Consider the following 19,922-nt stretch of genomic DNA (forward strand, 5'->3'; position numbering starts at 1 on the left):
GTTACAGGGAGTCGCCACCAGACCTGAGACAGAGCTCACAATGTGCGTTCTTTGTTCCCGCTTTAATGTGATGCTGTGTTCTGCCTGCTATAATTATTCAACTCAGAGACTGTGAGAGAAAGTTAAGTGAATTATCTGTGGGAAAACTATATGTGCCTTTAAGGTCTAAGAAGAAGTTTAAAAAAAAATGCAAGGAGAACATTCCTCTTTTGAGATAATGGGACGTGAAAACACCAGCCCAAGTTCCGAAACATGCAAAAGGAGGGGAATCAAAATGAAATGATCTCATGTAATTTGCCACACATTAAGAGGGTTGCATATTGGGATTACAGCTCATTTTGAGTTTAAAAACATACATTAAAGTAATTTAAACTGATTGGAAGATGGAGGCTAGATAGTTAACACCCATGCCGCTTTAATTTGCAACATCTATACGCTTTCTAAAACCTATATTCTACTTATTTTGTGCCACATTTCCCTAACATGATACTTATCTTACCATTAAGGAGGCTCTAGTATAAGAAAGGATGATATGATAAATTAAAATGCTAGAAAACGGATTCCACTGTGGTGTGGTGAAAGGCTGTGGGCTACAGTGGTGGGCGGGAAATTCAGAAACTCGGGTTCAGCTCCCAGCTTTGCCACTTACTATCATCAGGATGTTAGCAAGGCGGCTGACACTTCTGAGTCTGTTTCCTCATTTTAAAAATGAAGATGATCATTCCTGTCCCATCTATATCAAGTGTGGGTGGGAGCAGCCAACATCCACGGCGGCACTCTAGAAACCATCATGCGCCATGCAAATGCAGTGTAGACTGTGCCTGCTTTGGGCTTTGGGGCACACATCTGCATGGCCAGAGAGTTTATGGGCTTGATGACTTCTGGGCAGGGTTGTGGTATTGAACCCATACAGTTATTCCAACAAGGCTTCTGGGAGCCACTGTGTTCCTCTCTCCACGTCAGGAGCAGTTCTGGGCTAAATAGAATGCTTCTGTCTGGAAAGTCCTACTCGAGGGAGATCTGGGTATGTTTAGAGCCTGACCTGTCTGGGCCAGCAGGAGAGACCCCTGTACCTTTGCACATTCCTCTGGCCTGAAACTTCTTCGGGTCTGGTGCTGGTGGCCAAGAAGCCAGGGCACCTGAGGTGTCATGGGGACACAAATGCAGATGCATATCCTCAAATCTCTCTGTCTCCCTCCTTCTCCCCCACTCCTCCTCCACAAGGAAGCCTAGGAAACCTCCATCCTTTCCAGTGATTTTTTCATCAGTGGTCTCCCCTTTCACATCTCACTCCAGGAGGATTGTGCTTTGCTTTTTCACTAACATTTGATCCTGAGGTTGAGAAGCCCTGAGGTGAGCCTCCTCTGTCATATGGTATCTTGGAAAATCATATACCAAAGGAGAATGCACTTCTCTCATTCCAAGGAATGTGTATGAACGGATTCTTCTCTTATTACTGGCCTTGTATGATCCATGGTATCCTGCTAAGCAGCAAATTTATTTCCTCAGGAGGGATGATGTGGCTAAGGACATGCTCATAGTTGCTCACTCATTAAAACTGTCTTCCTAAAAATAAGAAGGATCTTGTCTTTCTGCTATGCAGAGAAATTTCTGGCTCCACCAAGGTCCAAGCAATTCAGGGACCATACTGAATTACGTGAACCATAAAAACTGTAGAGCTGTCATGAGAAAATAGAAGCAAAGAAGGAAAGAAAGAAGGAAGAAAAGAAAATCGCTGTCTCTTGAGTCCCATTCTCCATGGCAAACATAACATCATGTGTTTTTAGGGAGAAAATGCTACATATACTTTTTTGACATCTTCTAGAGGGATCTAACTTTTAAAAAGTTCTTTGGTGATTCTGTCCCAGTGTTATTCTTTTTTTTTTTAATTTTTATTTATTTATTTATTTTTTTATTTTTATTTATTTTTTTTTAAAGATTTTATTTATTTATTTGACAGAGAGAGATCACAAGTAGATGAGAGGCAGGCAGAGAGAGAGAGAGAGAGGGAGGGAAGCAGGCTTCCTGCCGAGCAGAGAGCCCGATATGGGACTCGATCCCAGGACCCCGAGATCATGACCTGAGCTGAAGGCAGCGGCTTAACCCACTGAGCCACCCAGGCGCCCATTTTTTTTAAATTTTTAAAATTTATTTTCAGCGTAACAGTATTCATTGTTTTTGCACCACACCCAGTGCTCCATGCAATCCGTGCCCTCTCCAATACCCACCACCTGGTTCCCCCAACCTCCCACCCCCCGCCCCTTCAAAACCCTCAGATTGTTTTCAGAGTCTCAGTGTTATTCTAATCCAACAAACACACATACTACATTTATTTTTTTAAATGAGAGACTCTTGGTCCACCTGGGTGGCTCAGTTGGTTAAGTGTCTGACTCTTGATTTCAGCTCAGGTCATGACTTTTGGGTCCTGGGATAGAGCCTTGCATCCGACCCTATGCTCAAGCTGGGAGTCTGCTTAAGATTCCTTCTCTTCCTTGCCCTCTGCTCCTCTCCCCACTCATGTGCTTTCTCTCCCTCTCTCTCTCAAATAAATAAATAAATCCTAAAAAAAAAATAAAAAATGAGAGGATCATTTTTTTAAATTTTTAAAATTTATTTTCAGCATAACAGTATTCATTGTTTTTGCACCACACCCAGTGCTCCATGCAATCTGTGCCCTCTCCAATACTACCACCTGGTTCCCCCAACCTCCCACACCTTGCCCCTTCAAAACCCTCAGATTGTTTTTCAGAGTCCATAGTCTCTCATGGTTCACCTCCCCTTCCAATTTCCCTCAACTCCCTTCTCCTCTCTAACTCCCCTTGTCCTCCATGCTATTTGTTAGGCTCCACAAATAAGTGAAACCATATGATAATTGACTCTCTCTGCTTGACTTATTTCACTCAGCATAATCTCTTCTAGTCCCGTCCATGTTGCTACAAAAGTTGGGTATTCATCCTTTCTGATGGAGGCATAATACTCCATCGTGTATATGGACCACATCTTCCTTATCCATTCGTCCGTTGAAGGGCATCTTGGTTCTTTCCACAGTTTGGTGACCGTGGCCATTGCTGCTATGGACATTGGGATACAGGTGGCCCTTCTTTTCACTACATCTGTATCTTTGGGGTAAATACCCAGTAGTGCAATGGCAGGGTCATAGGGAAGCTCTATTTTTAATTTCTTGAGGAATCTCCACACTGTTTTCCAAAGTGGCTGCACCAACTTGCATTCTTTTTGGGTTTTTAAGAAGCACGTCCTGAACCAGGATATCTGGACTTACCATAATACCTTCCCCTTGCCCCCAGATTGGCAGAAAACAGACCCAATACAGTATGTTTCCTCTTTGTTGAGACTGTAGAGGTGAGCACTTAGAGGGCCTAGACATATTGTAGTGGTGGAATCATTTGACAAGGCTATGTATTCAGGTGCTGCTTTTTTCCTTAGTCAGTAATCATGCTGCCAATCAAGCAAAAAATGTGATTCTATTAGCATTGCTCTATATAGCTTTTACCTTGCCTGCTTCTATGTTTTTTTTCCTGGTGTTCTGCTAGCAGATACACTCAAATTGGGTCTAATCAATACATTTCTTGATTAAAAAAAAAGAACTCAATCATTCAGATAATTTTAAATAACTGCACATTGGGCATTATGGAAATGAGACAGAAGAACAATCAATTCCATTGCTTTTGAGTTTCTATGTTTTGTCTTTTTTTATCTTTTCACATGGCTGTTCTGTGAGACACAGCCATGCCTTAACGTAATGATATGTATTGGTAAATTGTATTGATCGCTTAAGTTCAGAAGAGAAAACTCTTCTATTAACAAATGAACTCATCATTAGGGTATTCAGATGGTCTAAAATCAATCTACAGAATTGGTTAAATCAATTAAAGAGACATACTGAGAACACTTGCCCAAATATAAAAATGAATTGCTTAATTACAGCATTTAAATAGATTTCATTGGAATGAGTAGAACAGCCAGAGGCTTATATTATCTCCTATAGGCTGGGGTTTCAGCTGGGAGCACACATATGCAGAGTCAGGATTGCAGATTAAGAGGAGAAAATGTCACTCAGTCTTTTCCAACACCTGGATGCCTGCCTGAATCTCGGACTTCATATCTAGGGCCTGAAATCTTCAGGAAAACACCACCTATTGTATTTTCCCCTTTGGATAGAGCCCCAGAAGGAAATGTGGAAATGTCAGGTGTTTTAACCCTGAACTTCCATGTTCCCTCTCCTTAGGGTATTGAGCTTCTCCCATTTTAATTTAATTTGCTGTGTTCCATGCATCTATGAAGTAGGCCTGACTGGCAGAGCTTGGAGGAAACTCATCCTAGGTGGAGGGCACCCCGTCTTGCACCTAATAGTCACTTAATAAACACTGACTAGATAAACGAATGAGGGATGAGCACGGAGTCTGAGCAGTCTCAGCCCTGCTGTGGACCCGGGAGGCAAAACTGAGCTCCAGGATGCATGTGTCTGGATTGGAGGTGCCACAAAGGCCCCTGAGACTCATCTTCACACCCAGAGAGGATGAGGAGTCCAGGCTGCCTAGCTCCATCCTCATTACCACTCCCCCAGACATCAGACATCGGTAACTGCCCCTTCACCACTCTGCTGGTCTTACGTTGATGCTCCACTTTCACCCTGACATTCTCAGAGTCCTTTATGGTTTCCCACCACAATGAATTCCTAATCAGCTTTACCCACCCAGGTTCAAGACCCTGCCAGTGCTGGCCAAATAGCAGCCCCTGAGTGGGTCCTGCTTGGGCCCGTGAGTGGAGTTTGTGAACCAGTAGGAGCCTGTCAAGTGTCTTTAGCAAGACCCATGTGTCAGCTGGTGATTTGGTTTCTAACTAAGGTTTTGATCTGTTGTAACTAAATGAAAAATGCACAGTCTTTGGGGAAGAAGCACGTTTCACTCCTAAGTCTCCTGTTGATGTTAATCATTCTCTAACTGGAGTAAATATGGACACAATAGGCACAGCATCTTAGCATTGGCTGGACTTATTTATTCTCCCCATTATAAGGGTCAGTGTAAGAGGCACCCGGTTCCTCTGTTTCCCCATGGTGTGTGGGTTTGAAACTTCAATTTTCTTCCCCCCCTTCCCTGGCCAATCTAAGCCCTCTTGCCCCTGGTACTAGAGGGTCCCCCTGCCTTGCAAAATGACCTGTATCTTGTGGTGGGAGATGATCAATACCTAATAGAGACACTCTCCTTACCACATGTGACCAGGAAAATGGGAAGGATATTCTTAGTGCCTAGTAGGTACCCAATGGTATAAAAGTATTCTACAACCTACATGGGAGTGAATACCGATGATGTATCCTTAGAATGAACATCCTAATGTATTCAGACTTTCTGTCCCTTTAGAGCATGTTATACTCCAGGTAAGAACACCATAGCCATCGTTATCCATATACCTGTATTAGAAAACCCACTAGTCTCTCACCTGTGAGTCTCCTTTCTTCTCACACTGCTACCACATTTGCAATACTTCCAACACCAGATGTGTGAGGGGGCTGTCCCCACACCAAGCAGTTCTGTGTCACACTGGCGGGGCATCCTACAATTTCACTCATTTCTGACATGCTCTCCCTAGGGATGGTGTCAGACCCCGGAGGTGAAGGGCTCCATCCCACAACACTGGCTCCAACTTCAGATACTCATGGTAGGCCCAGGTTGTCACCTTCCATTCTAACCGATTAGCTATTAACCAGAGGTTCCCACGATTCCCTTCTCAGGTTCGACTAACTGGCTGGAGGGGCTGACAGAACTTGGGCCAACAGTTTACTCATTTCTACCACTTTATTGAAGGACATGATCAAAGAGGGAGATGGACAGCCAGGTGAAAAGATACACAGGGTGAGTTCTGGATGGGTCCCAAGTGTCAGAGCTTCTGTACTTGTGGATTCAGGGTTCATCACCCTCCTGGGATGTGGATGTGTTCACCCACCTGGAAACTTTCCAAATCCATACTATTGGGATTTTATGGAGGCTTTGTCACATAAGTATGATTAATTATTAATTCATTTTCTGGGCTCTCTCCCCTCTCCAGAGAAATGTGTGTGTGTGGCAGGGATGAGTAGGGGAACAGGGCTGAAAGTTACAAGCCTCTAGTCATGACTTGGTCTTTTTGGTGAGAAGCTCCCATCCAGGAGCCCATGCAGAATCACCTCCTCAGAACACTCCTATCACCCAGGAAATTCTAAAGGATTTCATGCCCTGTATCAGGAACTGGGGTCAAAGACCAAATGTCAGAACAAAAGATGCTCCTAGTGCTCTTATCAAATTAGGAAATTACAAGGGTCTTAAGAGTGACAGGAACCATGTCATGTTTCATGACAGGAAACAGGCACAAAGACCAATATATCAATATACATTTTCTATTATCTCACAACACCAAATACCAACTGACTCCTCTGTGCCCCAGTGTTCTTATTGGCAACATGAGGCAGCTGGAGCAAAGGCTCTCTATGGTCATTTTAAGGTCTGGTATTCTATTTTCATACAAAGTACTGTAGTCTCTCTATATACATATGACTCGGGGATAAATGTGGAACCTGAGCCTACCTCCATTAGCAATAAACAAGATTTATTACCAAGTTCATAAAAGTTTCTATCTGATGTTCCAGAGAGTCCTGTGTGGTACTCTGTGAAATATGGGTTATGCCATCCTATATATTCTGGAAGTGTCTGCTGCTTTTTATCTGTCCATCTACTTGAATTCGGAATAGTTAATCTTAGGTTGGTAGCTAATCTCAAATTTGGATACCTCTTCTGTGTATTTACAATGCCTATGCTCTTTGCTTTTACTAAATAAATAGGAAAAAATATATATATATGGCTGCTTAGGAATAAGATAGATTCTGTTTCCCATTCAGGACAACGTCCTGGGTGTTTGTAGCCTGCCTGGTACCTTTTCCAATGGATGGCAGATATCTCGGGGATGAGTAAAGCCTTCTTGGTCCCTAAACCAAAGCCCCAGTATATTTTTCAAAGCCAGCACATGAATTTCAAAATCTCACATTTTCAGACAGGTGGTGTTTTATTACCCAGCTTTTACTGGAGATGTTCATATTGCTCTAGTATATGCTAGAACCCTGGTTGAATTCAAGACTTGGAAACTTCCAATAAACTTCCGGTACATGTGATACACTGTCTGGAGTTTATTGGAGAATGACTGAGCCAGGACCTCCAGGCTCCAAGCATGGATCTGGGACCCAAACTGGAGCAACGAAGGGGACTAAGAGAAAGAAAATGTTTGGACCAAACAAAGGGCGGAGTGAGAGTGGAGACGGGACCAGCCCAGGGACAGTGACAAGGGCAACTTTAATTCAAGTCAACTTAGGGATCCTCCGTTTCCCAGAGGTGGCTGCTACCCCCGCCTCTGCCTTCGCAGATAGCTCCCTATTCTACATGAGGATCACCTTTTCTGAAATAATGGGTCAGACCCATTTTTGCTTCTGGTTGGCTCTTAGGGCGTGCAGTATACCCTCACCCATGTCTGAGTTCAACTCTCTGTGGGAGGAGTGTTCAGCTAAGCAAAGGGGCCAGTGGCTTGCAGTTGGAATGCTCAGAGATGGATACTTCATAAGCTGTAGTGGACATTAGCCAGTATCTGGTCATCAACTGTGACAAGCACCACATGTAAAAACAAGGTGCTTCTCTGCATGTCTGTGTGCTCTAAGCATTTTATTGAGATCACAATAAAAAGGCAATCTATGGAGATTATGAGTCAAAATATTTGGTACTAAAAGTAGAAGAGCTAATTACAATGAAAAAATCAGCACGTGGGTTTCTAATCAGTCACAGACTTGCCTGGAGCATATTAAAAATCACATCATACAAGCCCTAAGCAGTTTCTTATTAATCTAGTCTCTATGCTAATACAGCCAAATGGGAAACACAATCTTGGGAATATGAAGGCCAATGTTATTCTATTAACCTTATATGTTATCCTATTTACTTTCCTGTCTTTAATGAATAAATTAAAATGTCCTCTCATTCTCTAATTGCTGCATAGTTGGAGTATGACAATGTACGGATTTTATTCACCTATATTCCACAGCCTTAACTGCCCAAACTTTGTCATTTTGTGGGGGGTTTCAATGAAAGGCAATGAAAGATAAACTGTTTACATTAAGAGACTCTATCAAAGTTATCTTGCACCTGGTTTCATCCTAATCCATCTGCTGTTTCTCTGGCTTTGACAGGCTGACCTCTCTTGCTGTGTATGCCATGTTGATGTCATTGCTGAAGGGGGCCTTCCCCAGCCTTTCTGCTGATAACAAAGTAAATGGAAATACAGAGAAACCCCGGGGAGGTAACAACTTGTTCAGCATGATGAGGGAGAACTGTAGCTAAAACAAGAGGACCGATTACAGCAGGGAAGAGTGTCTGTTGTCACAACGAATGCGTTTGCGACAGCACATCAGCTTCCCAAGAGCCGCCTGAGAGCAGGAGCAAAATGCATTGCATTGTTTTCATTAGCAAACTTTAAATGTGAACATGGGCTTGAGTTTCAGCTGACTACTGTGTTTCGAAAGTGTAAGGGGCATCCCAGGTATAAGGAACACATCCCCCCAAAGCGGCCAGAATGTTCGAGACTTTTGCTACCAGAGAGTTCAGCTCATCTGCAATATGATCTCAGAACGACCTGGCCAGGGAGCTGTCCCAACAATAATAAAAACAAACAAGCAAAACTAGATCATATATAAAATCCAAATCAAGAAACTGGGTTAAAAACAAGCTATGTGTGTGTGAGGTAATGAGCAATCTTTAGTGAAAAAATACAATTAAGAAGTGGAGAGAAGACACAATTGTTCTGTATATGTTAACATGTGTGAGATGCAGACAAAGAAAAAAAGATCCGGTTAAATAAAATGAGGAACAAGGGGGCTACTTGCAACGACATATCCAGACACAACTCATTAGAATGCCTTTGTGCTCAAAGCAAATCTGAATTGTTCTGCTCTGTTTTTAAAGCACCAATACCACTCTAAACTCTGGCTGGGCTCAAGAATTGAGCCTAGTTCCTGACCGAACATTTCCCATCACAATACTCACTTTCTATACTTCCTATGGAGCTAAATGAAGTCCTCTAACATTTCCATCTAATTCACATTAATAACAAGATGGTATTAATAATTAAAATGCTCTGAAGGTGGTTTTGAACAATACCCATTTCTTTACAGCCTTTGTAATTCTAAAGTCTGCTGCTTCTGATCCCAGTCTGAGATGGCCAGGGCCTGAGAGCCCAGAACCCCCCAGACCATCTTGTTGGTGGAGTATGATGACGCACAGCCAGAGCTGCGCATATCCAACATCAAGATCATCAGTCAGTGAAATGTTAAGTGGACGTTTACCTGGTTCTGCAGATATATGCTGGAGGGAGCTCTGGAGTTTGGCCACCACACATTCTAGAAGTCTTTGGAATAGGTCAGATTGTGGATAGCTTAAAACTTTAAAGACAGCAATTTTAATAAACCCATCAATACAATTTCTTTGTTAAGAAAACATTTGAGACTGATTAGGCTGCTTATATCGAAAGAGAAGTGCAAGGTCTCTATCTTTAGATCCTTCATTGAACTGCCAGCACAACATGAATAACTGCTCCTTAGCTGTAAATGAAAATTGATTCCAGGTTTAACCCCTCATTTTCAGGGGTCCTCTAAGTCCCAAGGAGCACACGAAGACACATTTGACCCAAAGGAAAACTGCAGGTGCAGTGGGACAAGGTGAGGGCACGCAGAGGACCCCACACATATGCACTCTGCAGAAGCCCGGACGACTGCGACATACACCCTATCCAAATGCCAGTGGCCACACCACGGCCTCACTGCCTGCCCCAGAGGCCTGGCTGGCAAATGGCCATTCAGTAAGCGTGGTGTGGAGGACCAGGCTGGGGTTTTAGATCTGTGATGCCCAGAGCAGCAATTGCATTAGTGATAGCCAGCTTTGAAAAATGGAACACATTGCAATATGGATATTTATGCAGATGCTAAGTACAGAACACTGTATCCCATTTGAACCCTGTTCTGAAACATTAAAATGTCCAAGGTCGACTTCAAGGATTATTTCCCAAACCGGGGAAGGTCCAAGAGAAAGCCATAATGAGTATAGCATCACAGCATGCCCTGTCTTTCTCCAGGGCAGAGGGAGAGAAAGAAAGAAGTATAATGAAAAGGTGATGACTCAGCTGTCCACCTGTGTCAGTTTCTGAAGAGAAACTCTTGTTTAGAGCCATGTGATTTTCCTGGAAGAGACTTGGAGCATTGTCATTGGCAACCTGGCATTTTCTTCCTGTGACTTCTGATTTGAAACTTGGCAGAGGTCAGAGGGGAGGAAAGGTCATTCACATCCAGTGAATGCCTTTGGATGGGGACAGTTAGGACGTTCAGTCCTGTTCCTAGCAGATCACTATAGACACCAAAGCCAAAATGAAGGGCAAGGTCTAGGTACCAATGGCTCCTAAAGAGGGGACTTCCAATCAGAGTTTAAGAGGGCCACGAGGAGGGCTTATCTGTAAATGTTTATAAGCTCACAGCTACTTCTTTCTTCCAGGGCCCAGCAAGAGGGGATAAGTTGTCATTCTGCCTTAACTTGGATCTCCCAGTTCAATCTCCGCTTCAGATGAGAAGCTCAGTTGATGAAAGCGTGACTGGGCTAAGAGTGACACACCATGGAGAGCAGCCAATGCACCAACCAGGATTATCTGATGGTCCCAAGACTGACACGGAGTTACTGAACACACATCCTAAGAACCCAGATGACTGGGGCCAGTGGACCCACAAATGCCACTCCTTCAGGTAAATACAGAATAAAACAACTTGAGAAGCTGAAAAAACAGAGCATGTTTATTTAATCACATAGAGAAGAAGTCAATGTGCAAAATCTATTTTCAGTTATTGTTGATTATTGCTTTAAACATTTCCATTAAAAAGTAATGTCACATCTGTCAAAATCAATGATCAAGGTTTGTTTGTTTGTTTGTTTGTTTGTTTGTTTGTTTTTTTACCAACACCGTGCTCGTCCCTGGCATAGTAAATGCAGAAAGCAGGAATAACAGACCCTGGAATTTCAGTATGCATTTTGCATCAGCTCTGAAGCCCATGGCTCACATAGGAGATGGACTGCTTACATCCAGGAAGGGACAGCAAGCCCCTGGGAGATGATGGGGGCTTGATCTTGACAAGCCCCCACTGTGCAAAGATGCAACTGTTACATATTAACAAAAATGCAAGTGGAAAAAGGAGAAGAAAGTAAGAGCAAGTCAGGGGTTGGCCACATAACATTGCAAATGACCTCAATTTTATTGTATTGTGTATTTTTTTCAATTTTAAAATTATACCAAGTTTTGGGGCTTCCAATATGGTGAACAACTATGTAGGAGAATGGAGTAGGTGAGCCCTGAGAGTTTTTCCTAAGCTTTTCTTTGCTGACGACTCATAACACATTTAGTGAATATGGAATTCTGTATTTTTTTTAAAAGATTTTATGTATTCATTTAAGAGGGGAGAGAGAGCACAAGCTCGGGGGTGGGGGGTGGTAAGGAGCAGAAGGAGGAGCAGAGTCCTTGCTGAGCAGGGAAAACAGGGAACTCAAAACAGGGCTCGATCCCAGGACCCTGAGCGGAAGGCAGACAATGACTGAGCCACCCAGGCGCCCCTGGAATTGTGCATTTGATAATGATCTTGGCATACCAGTGCATGAGCATTCCTTAAAACAGTCTGCTTTCAGTTTTCTAATGCAGTGGACTCCACTGTAAAAAGAACCTGGTCAGGTACCGGCTTTTAATAAAAGGCACTCCTTGGGTACCTGAGTGATTCAGTCAGTTAAGCAACTACCTTCAGCTCAGGTCTGCTTCTCCCTCTGACCTTCTTTCCTTTCATGCTCTCTCTCTCTCTCTCAAATAAATAAATAAAATCTTAAAAAAATTTAAAAGCAAAGGCACTCCTTCTGTGATACTCCCCCAAGGTTACAAACATATCCTTTAGGAACCTACACGTGAGGTAGTTGTGTCACAGAGAAAGCGCACACACACCACCCAGAGCACACACTACACTGCCATTCTCACGGTTCAGAAACCACCCCTTGGCCTTTTCCAACCAACAGGTCCAGTCTCACTGGAAATGCTGAAAACACATTTCTGCCATCTTGTTTCGTGGGAAGTGTTGGCAACACTTATAATGCAGAGTAGAAGAAGAAGGTGTAGTGGCAAGTTTTTGCCAACCGTCCTTGTGCCTGCAGTCCCGAGCATGCCACGGGATGCTGGGTGCGGGTTCTCGGCATGTGCTCTCGAGTGTGCACCTGGGAGAGGGGAATGCAGCATCGCATTTATGCCCTAATTAATTAATGAACATGGGCTGTAAGCCTCACACCGGTATCACTAAAGGAAAGTTACATTCACCTGAGACAATGCTTAGTCCAAGGGAGGGAAGGACATGCTCTTGCTTACTGATGACCCATACGTGTGTTTGACAAGGGAGCGGAGGGAGGGGGTGAAAGCAATGTTAAAGAGCTCAGCCTCTCCTCGCTGTGGCTTAAATGAAACTGTGAGCTGATTCCACCTGTCCCGGAATACCGTGCCTAGCTTTGCTTCCTTTCCTCTCTCCACAGCCCAGGGATGAAGCAGAGGGTAGGCTGGCAGATGGCAAAACCCTCCCGGCCCTTTATGCTCCCTCCCCTGAGGTCCCAAACCAAGAGTGAAGTTCTTCCTACCTGGTAGAGCTCAGTGGCGGTACAGTGAGTGGCCAAGGTCTTTACAGGCTCAAGGTCATCTTCATCACTGCTCAGCTTCAGGTCGTCCTCAAGCATCCTACAAAAAAAGCAGGGTGATGTTCATGTTAGAAAGTGTCTTTTCTAAATCATCCTCAGATACATCTTGCAATGAGGATAAAATATTGGAGCTACAATCTGACAGCTGCAATTCTGTCAAAGGTGCAGAGGGAACCAAGATTCTTTCAGCTAATTAGATATTTGAGCACTTATATTTATGTCATACTCCGCACACATCTTCCCTCTCTACCTTCCCCTAAATCAAGGGGAAAAAAAGGACTATTTCAGCATCTCTAGAGATGACTAGAGTCTATATATTTTTATTACTGAAAGTGTAATAAATGTACTGATCAATCACTGTGGAGTGGAACGTGACACTAGATCTTTACAGGAAAACATGTTCTCCGTCTCCCATGAAAGAATCGGGCCAGGGTAACAGCCCCAAGCTCGAGAGGCTGTTGTCGTAGCCTGCTGGGGCTCTCTGGATGACAGAGGCAGAAGGCCCAGTGACCTTCTACTGCCTCACAGAACCCTCTGCACCGTGGCAGCTCTGTGGCCACAAAATACCTGAGTGAGAAATGGCTAGTTCTTAACCTTTTGATATATGACCGATTGCTTCCTGTAAAATTTGATCCAAGAGATGTAAGCCCCTGATGTGGATGAGAAATCTTTCTCTCCTAAGGCAAGGTACTTGAAAAATACGTGTTTTCTACGGTGTCACCTGTTCTATCCCCAAACTCAAGCCACACCAGGAAGAGTGACTTATCTTAAAATTCCAGATACTCACAGCCTTCAAAGGCCAATCGGTGTTAGTATTTCTATGTATTCAGGACAACTTTAGACCTCGTTCCCAGCCTTCAAACGGAAGGCAGTCCCAGCCTCCCTGGACGGATGACCATTTTCTGAGCGTGCTTTGCTCTTTCTTGCTTCCAAATGCTGAATCAGGCTCAGCTCCCAGGCTAAAATTTCCTTTTTCAACTCTGAAATTCCTATTTTGCTTCCATAGCTCAGCCAGATCCCACCTTCTCCACGAAAGCTTTCGAGAAAGAATCTCCACCTCCAAAAGTACAACTTTTCCTTCTTCCTCAGCCCCAGCTCCACCTGGATCACAGCACTGCCTTCTCCACTGAGTGTCCCCACACCAGTCCCTCATCCCTGCATGGGCTGCAGTTGCCACTTATTCACTTCTGTCTTCCCAGAAATGATACAGTCTGCCACCCTCATTTTGCAGATAAGGGAAGAAAGATTCAGAGACGCCAAGTGCTTTGTGCCAGGTCACACAGATAGTTGTATCTTTTCCAGAAGGGAAGCCAGAAGACAAAAGGCAACTTCTAATTTGATAAATTAGGGAATACATTATTTTAGAAGTTATGTTCAAATGTTGGAAAGATGTTCAGTTCAGTATGGGTATCCACTCTTAAATCTCTGAAGAAGGCATGGCCCCCCCACTTTCATGCTCAGCCACATAAGACCAGGATATGTTCCCTGAGGTCTGAAAACCAAAGACTGATATAAAGAATGATTGGTGGGAAGGATAGGTGTTAGAGTTGGTTTCAGATGAACTAAACTTGCAGGATTTATGACTGTCCTTCATGAGACTAATGGATGTTTTGAAGATCTTAGAGAAGAAGACAAAATGTATCTTCCCATTTCTTTTGCAGTTATGGGCCAATGGCTGTGAACAAATAATTCTTCATAACACATTGTGGCAAATGAAGACTGTATGATTCTCATAAGCTACAGAACTCAGATATTTTTTAAAGATTTTATTTATTTATTTGACAGACAGAAATCATAAGTAGGCAGAGAAGCAGACAGAGAGAGAGGAGGAAGCAGGTTCCCTGCTGAGCAGAGAGCCTGATGCGGGGCTCGATCCCAGGACCCTGGGATCATGACCTGAGCCGAAGGCAGAGGCTTAACCCACTGAGCCACCCAGGCACCCCCAGATATTTTAAAACTACCTATGCTGGTCATAAAGTGTTTCATTTTCCGTGTGTGTGTGTGTGTGTGTCTGTGTATCTCAGTACAGGTAGGCAATGTCTACAGTTAATTTCCATAGAAGTGTTGAGCAAAACAAATGATCAACAATTCATTCCATTCAGAAGATCCATTTATGTGTCAGGAAAGTGCTAAGTATTTGACCAGAAGCTTGTAATTTGGACCCTATGAAGGAGGGACTATCATTAGCCCCATCTTCCAGACTGAAACACTGAGGCTTAGAGAGGCAAGGAACCTCTCATGATCACACAGCGAGGAAATCATGGAGGCCACCATGGAGCTCAGACCATCTCCAGCCAGAGCTCCAGAGTATATAATGTCTTTCCAGAAGGTGTAATTTACAAAGGATGGTATATTAAATACAATCAACAGCAACAACAAAAAACCCACAAAACATATTGACATGGAGTCAAGATATTTGGATTCAACTGCTGGCTAATCATAAACTGCTATCTTGCGAAAATAATTTACTGTCTCTGAACCTCATTTGTGTCTCTTGTGTGTTAAATGGGATGGTAATTAAGCTCATTGATGGGGTGGTGGCCATAGTGGACATAATGTCAACTAAAGCAGGTGAAATGTTTTATGAAAGTGCAAAATGAAAGCAGGGTATCATAGGTTTGGAAATACGTCATCACAGTTAGAAATAATGTACACCATTAACACCACTAACAAATAATCACAAGCAAAGCCTTCGTGAGACTTTGTTCTCACCTTCATTTGCTGAACAGTCTGAAGGTAAGCTTCATGGTAACCCATGCTGACTCAGGCAATGTCTCACAAAGTCTCAAAGCTGAACACAGAAATGGGTTTATGGTCTTCAGACTACTCTTCAGTTATTTTACCCTTCAACCAACTCTATGTGATTCTAGCATGGAGATGAAAAGCCTTCCAATGTACAATTTTGGAAATAGGCAAACAATCTCCATAGCGATTGACATTAAACACCCCCCCCCCCCAAGCAACAAGCTGGGATGGATTTGGTTATTAATAAAGGCCAATTTGATGCATATATTCAAGTCCCGGTAAACACAAGTCAAGAAGTAACTAGGAAGGCAAACCACCATTCGTTATCTCTGGAGGTGTTAGGCATTCATTTCATTCTGCTCCTTCACTGACCTATTAAGCTTTATTCTTGAATATACATGTACTTGTTTGCCTTTCTCTCCATAGCTAATACTGAACATTACTCTAGGGAAAGAGGAGGATTATGAAAGATTTTGGATTTAATTATTATAACAGCACCATTCACACCCACTGCAGTTAAGGTAGTCTCAGCAGAAAAAAATGCTAAGTTCTTTTCACGAGGTCACAGCTCCATAGACAAATTCATCACACACTGGGTAACCCACGGTGTGAGAAAATCATGTTTACATATATGCATGTGTGTGTAATCTTAAAAAATGACAATCATTCTTCTGCTTTTCAAAGAGATGAAAACTGAACAAAACCTCCTTAGTGACTTTAGATATTTGTTAGGAATCTCATAGTTCACGGTGCCTGTCTTTGCATGAAAATGCTCTGGTTTTTATTTTCACCACGACTTACAATTTCTATATTATTAAGAAGTAAAATGGCTCCCAAAACTATGTCAACAAAACCAAGTCATTGTCCTGAAGAGATGACCCTATAGAAGCTCAAATAATGAAATTTGGGGCAGATGAGAGAGAACGAGCAAAGAAAACACTGCAGGGGCCCAAGGGACGGAAGGGAGAATTGTGCCCATGGTCATCTCTTTTCCCAACTCTCTGGGTCTTGAACTGAACCTGGTGACTTCAGAGGGCTCTTTGCACTGGGACAACCCAGGACACGATGCTGCAGCAGGCCCTATGTGAATTATAACCATAAAATCATATAGTGGAATGCTCAGGTGATTCTGAAGAGGGAAAAAACAGAAGGCTTGAAACATTACTATAGATGGTTCTATGGCAATGGAGCCTTTAGTTGGGTTTACTCTCTTCAACTAGTTAGTCCAACTCTTCGAATCTCAATTTTCTCACATATTAAAATGAGGGACAATAATATGTTACTCTGGAGAGTTTGGGAAGGATCAGAAAAAGCAAATTTGTACAGATTTCCTAGGAGTCAGCATATGTAGCTACTGTTGGCATCCTGGTCATTATTGCTGTTGCTGTCATTATTACTACCCAAGAAACAGTGCTTTACAGGTTGGAACAATAACACAAAAGGCTCTGTTGGTGACCCAAAGACTGGCAGAGGAACCAATGAGCAAGCATCACTGGATGCCTGATGAGGCATGGTTCAAAGATCCTTAAAGAGTTTGGAAAGTTTCAGTGCTCATTTATTCTTCAAGAATGTTCTAAACTCATCATGGCTGTTTTGAGTTTCCTGAGATCCTCCCAGAGTGCTTAAGATGCCCCAGAGATTTGAAAGCCCATCATAACATGAAACACACAGTTCCAAGTGAGAGTTTAAAAAAAAAAAGAGTGGTCCTGATACCTTTCTCCTTCTATCTGTGGGGTGACCTGCTGATCCAGAGAAATGAGCCAAAGATGGCCTGCACTGGAAGGAGGGGTTGCCATTCTCAGGAGGCATTTCTAATATACACCTGGCTCTAACCTTTATATGAAAGGCAGGGCTTCAGAGGCCGTTAGTTGATTCAGAATCCTTGCTCAAAAGCAACCTTCAGAGCCCTAAATGTGTATGTTGAAAGCCTATAGAGTGCCTTTTCACGATAACAAAATGGTGTCCCTCTGGGCAGCCAAATCGTCACATGCATCACTTGATATGGGCTGGATTCCAGCTTTCAAGTATCCACGGAAAGAGCTGCAATGCTGGTGACCTACAGTCTGACAGACCCTGACTCCTACAGTTGGAAGTGCCTGGAAGGGTTATCGATTTTACCTTGTCACCCAGTGGAGCTATCCACAACATCCTCAACACATGGCCAGAAACCATTGTCTGAAGGGTAGCAGGCCATGCCCTTCTACTGTTCAGGAGCTTTAAATGTTGGAGAGTTCTGCCACTTGGGAATTGCCCTGTGCTTTCTCGGAGCTTCCATGAGGGAGCCTGAGTCTTATTCTCTGTAGTCCACACTAGGAGCCTGGACTTGGAATGGTACTGGGGACAGAGCCAGTGCTGCTGTCTACATTGTGTGGTGGCAGGGTTGGGGATGGAGGTGGGGGCTGGGGGTGCAGCTTTGCTCAGGTTTTGGGCTGTAAACAAAAATTAGGAATCATCTTACTGTTGGCCCTCTACTAGAACAGTGACTTAGCCCTACTGACTCCTTAAAGGCCACTTCCTCTTCATAAAGTAGGCTGGGAGGAATGAAACATGACTGGTTTAGAATTACTCAGGGAATTATATATTTTCCTACCCAGTGCGATGTAGTCTCTGTAGCACTGCATCATTTGTTGGTAAGCAAGGCAGGAGATGAGGAAGGGGCAGTGATATTTTTCAAAGCACTCATTCTGTTTCCCTGAGGTAAGGGTGCTCAGGCTTTTTTTCCTTGGGAGAAACTGCATTTAATTTTCTCAAGGTTTTAACTTAAAAGTCTGCTTCCATGACCAGCCTGCTAGGAATCCTGGAAAATCCCAGTCTGGGGGCCATGACAGTGAAAAATAGTTTGAAAATCTTGACTATATTCTAGAGGGCTAAATCTCCCAAGACCTGTCAGGTGGGGCTCTCTAGCCCAGGGCCACTCAGTGAGCCCACAGCCTGGGTCTAAACTAGATCGTGCTCCCTTCCATGGACATGAAGATCTGAAAAAGATCTGTACCTTCTGTAACTGATGGCCTATAGGGGTCATCTAGGTCATCTCACCTAAAATGAGCACCCCATAAAGTTAGTCTGGTTCTTTATTGAGAGAATTGGGAGTTCCTTGAGGAATGATATGGTCCAGGAGTTGGCAAACTGAGGCCCTCGATCCAAACCAGCCCTCCCTTGTTTCTTAAATGGCCCCTGGGTTAAGAATGGTGTTTACCTTTTTAAACAGTCGAGAAAAACAACATCAAAAGAAGAATGATATCTCATGACATATGAAAATAATATGGAATTTAAATTTCATTATACATAAATACAGTTGTATTGGAACACAACCACGCCCCTTCATTTGCATATTGACTGGGGTTTCATGCTATGATGGCTGCATTCGGTAGTTGTAACAGAGAACACATGGCCCAAAAAACCCAAAATATTTACTCTCTGAGCCTTTACATACAAAATTTGTGGACCCCCCTGCTTGAAGTCAATGGTTTTCAAACCCTACTCTCTTCAATTAAAGAATCCTTCCCCTGCCCAGTGGAATCTTACAAGGAAATCTGAAAGAAAAAGAGATTAAGGTTGTACTGTTTTCATCATAGCCAGGTTTGGTTGGGGGAACATCTGGAGTGCCCCAGGGATTAGAGGAACACAGTGTGAAAACAACTCAGCTACTTGAGTCTTATTTTTGGGAGTAATTCTGGCTTCATGGATACTGGATAGAATTTAGTTCGAAAACCTAAATTTTATTTATATAACCTCTCCAAACCTTGGTTTACTTCCCTGTGCAATGGGAATGAAACAATGTCTCTTGGAGATCCAGAAATGCCCACCAGTCACTTTGGGCAGAATGCTGAGTACTAAAAGGCAATAGTAGGAAAAAGAAAAGAATAAATATCCTTTTTCTAGATGTACCTGGGGTACATGTAGATTTATATCTATACTGTACACATAAGCCAAAGCTAATAGTGTGAGCTTTGATATATATGACTATTGACTTGTAACAACTGTATCTCTTCAACATTGGACTTCTTAGAATTGATCACATAAATTCAGCACCATACCAATTTTCTGCTGCATGGTCATTATTTTGAATTTGATTTTCATTTTCTTGGTATATTTCTCTGGGTTATATAATTTTCCCAATGCGGGAACTCAAGTTATCATGCAAATGACAAACTGCCTAATAGAATTCAGATGGTTTTCAGTCATGTCACACACAGTATAACACCACTGTATCATTTTTCAGGGGTGTGTTTATGTAAAAACATCTAAGAGTAGATTGCCCCAGAGAAGACCATAGCCCACTGAACCCACCTGGACCTGAAATCAAATGTTGAGATAATTCCAAAGGAGAAAAGAGAATCTTTTGCCTTAAAAAAAATATCTCAAGCGTGGATCTTAATATTTGAAATTGCC

At 43.0% G+C, this 19,922-nt stretch overlaps 1 protein-coding gene across 11 annotated transcripts in view; it reads right to left on the minus strand.

Annotated features, from left to right (window-relative positions):
- The window catches only part of AFF2 (ALF transcription elongation factor 2), a 710,743-nt gene that overhangs the window by 87,585 nt on the left and 603,236 nt on the right, over positions 1–19,922 (minus strand). For all 11 annotated transcript variants that reach the window (XM_047715962.1, XM_047715955.1, XM_047715956.1 and 8 more), the window contains one exon: positions 12,729–12,825. In XM_047715962.1, the coding sequence (XP_047571918.1) occupies positions 12,729–12,825 (97 nt within the window). The remainder of the gene's footprint in view (positions 1–12,728; positions 12,826–19,922) is intronic.

This window comes from Lutra lutra, chromosome X (genome assembly GCF_902655055.1).
Source record: "Lutra lutra chromosome X, mLutLut1.2, whole genome shotgun sequence".
Taxonomy (NCBI): domain Eukaryota; kingdom Metazoa; phylum Chordata; class Mammalia; order Carnivora; family Mustelidae; genus Lutra; species Lutra lutra.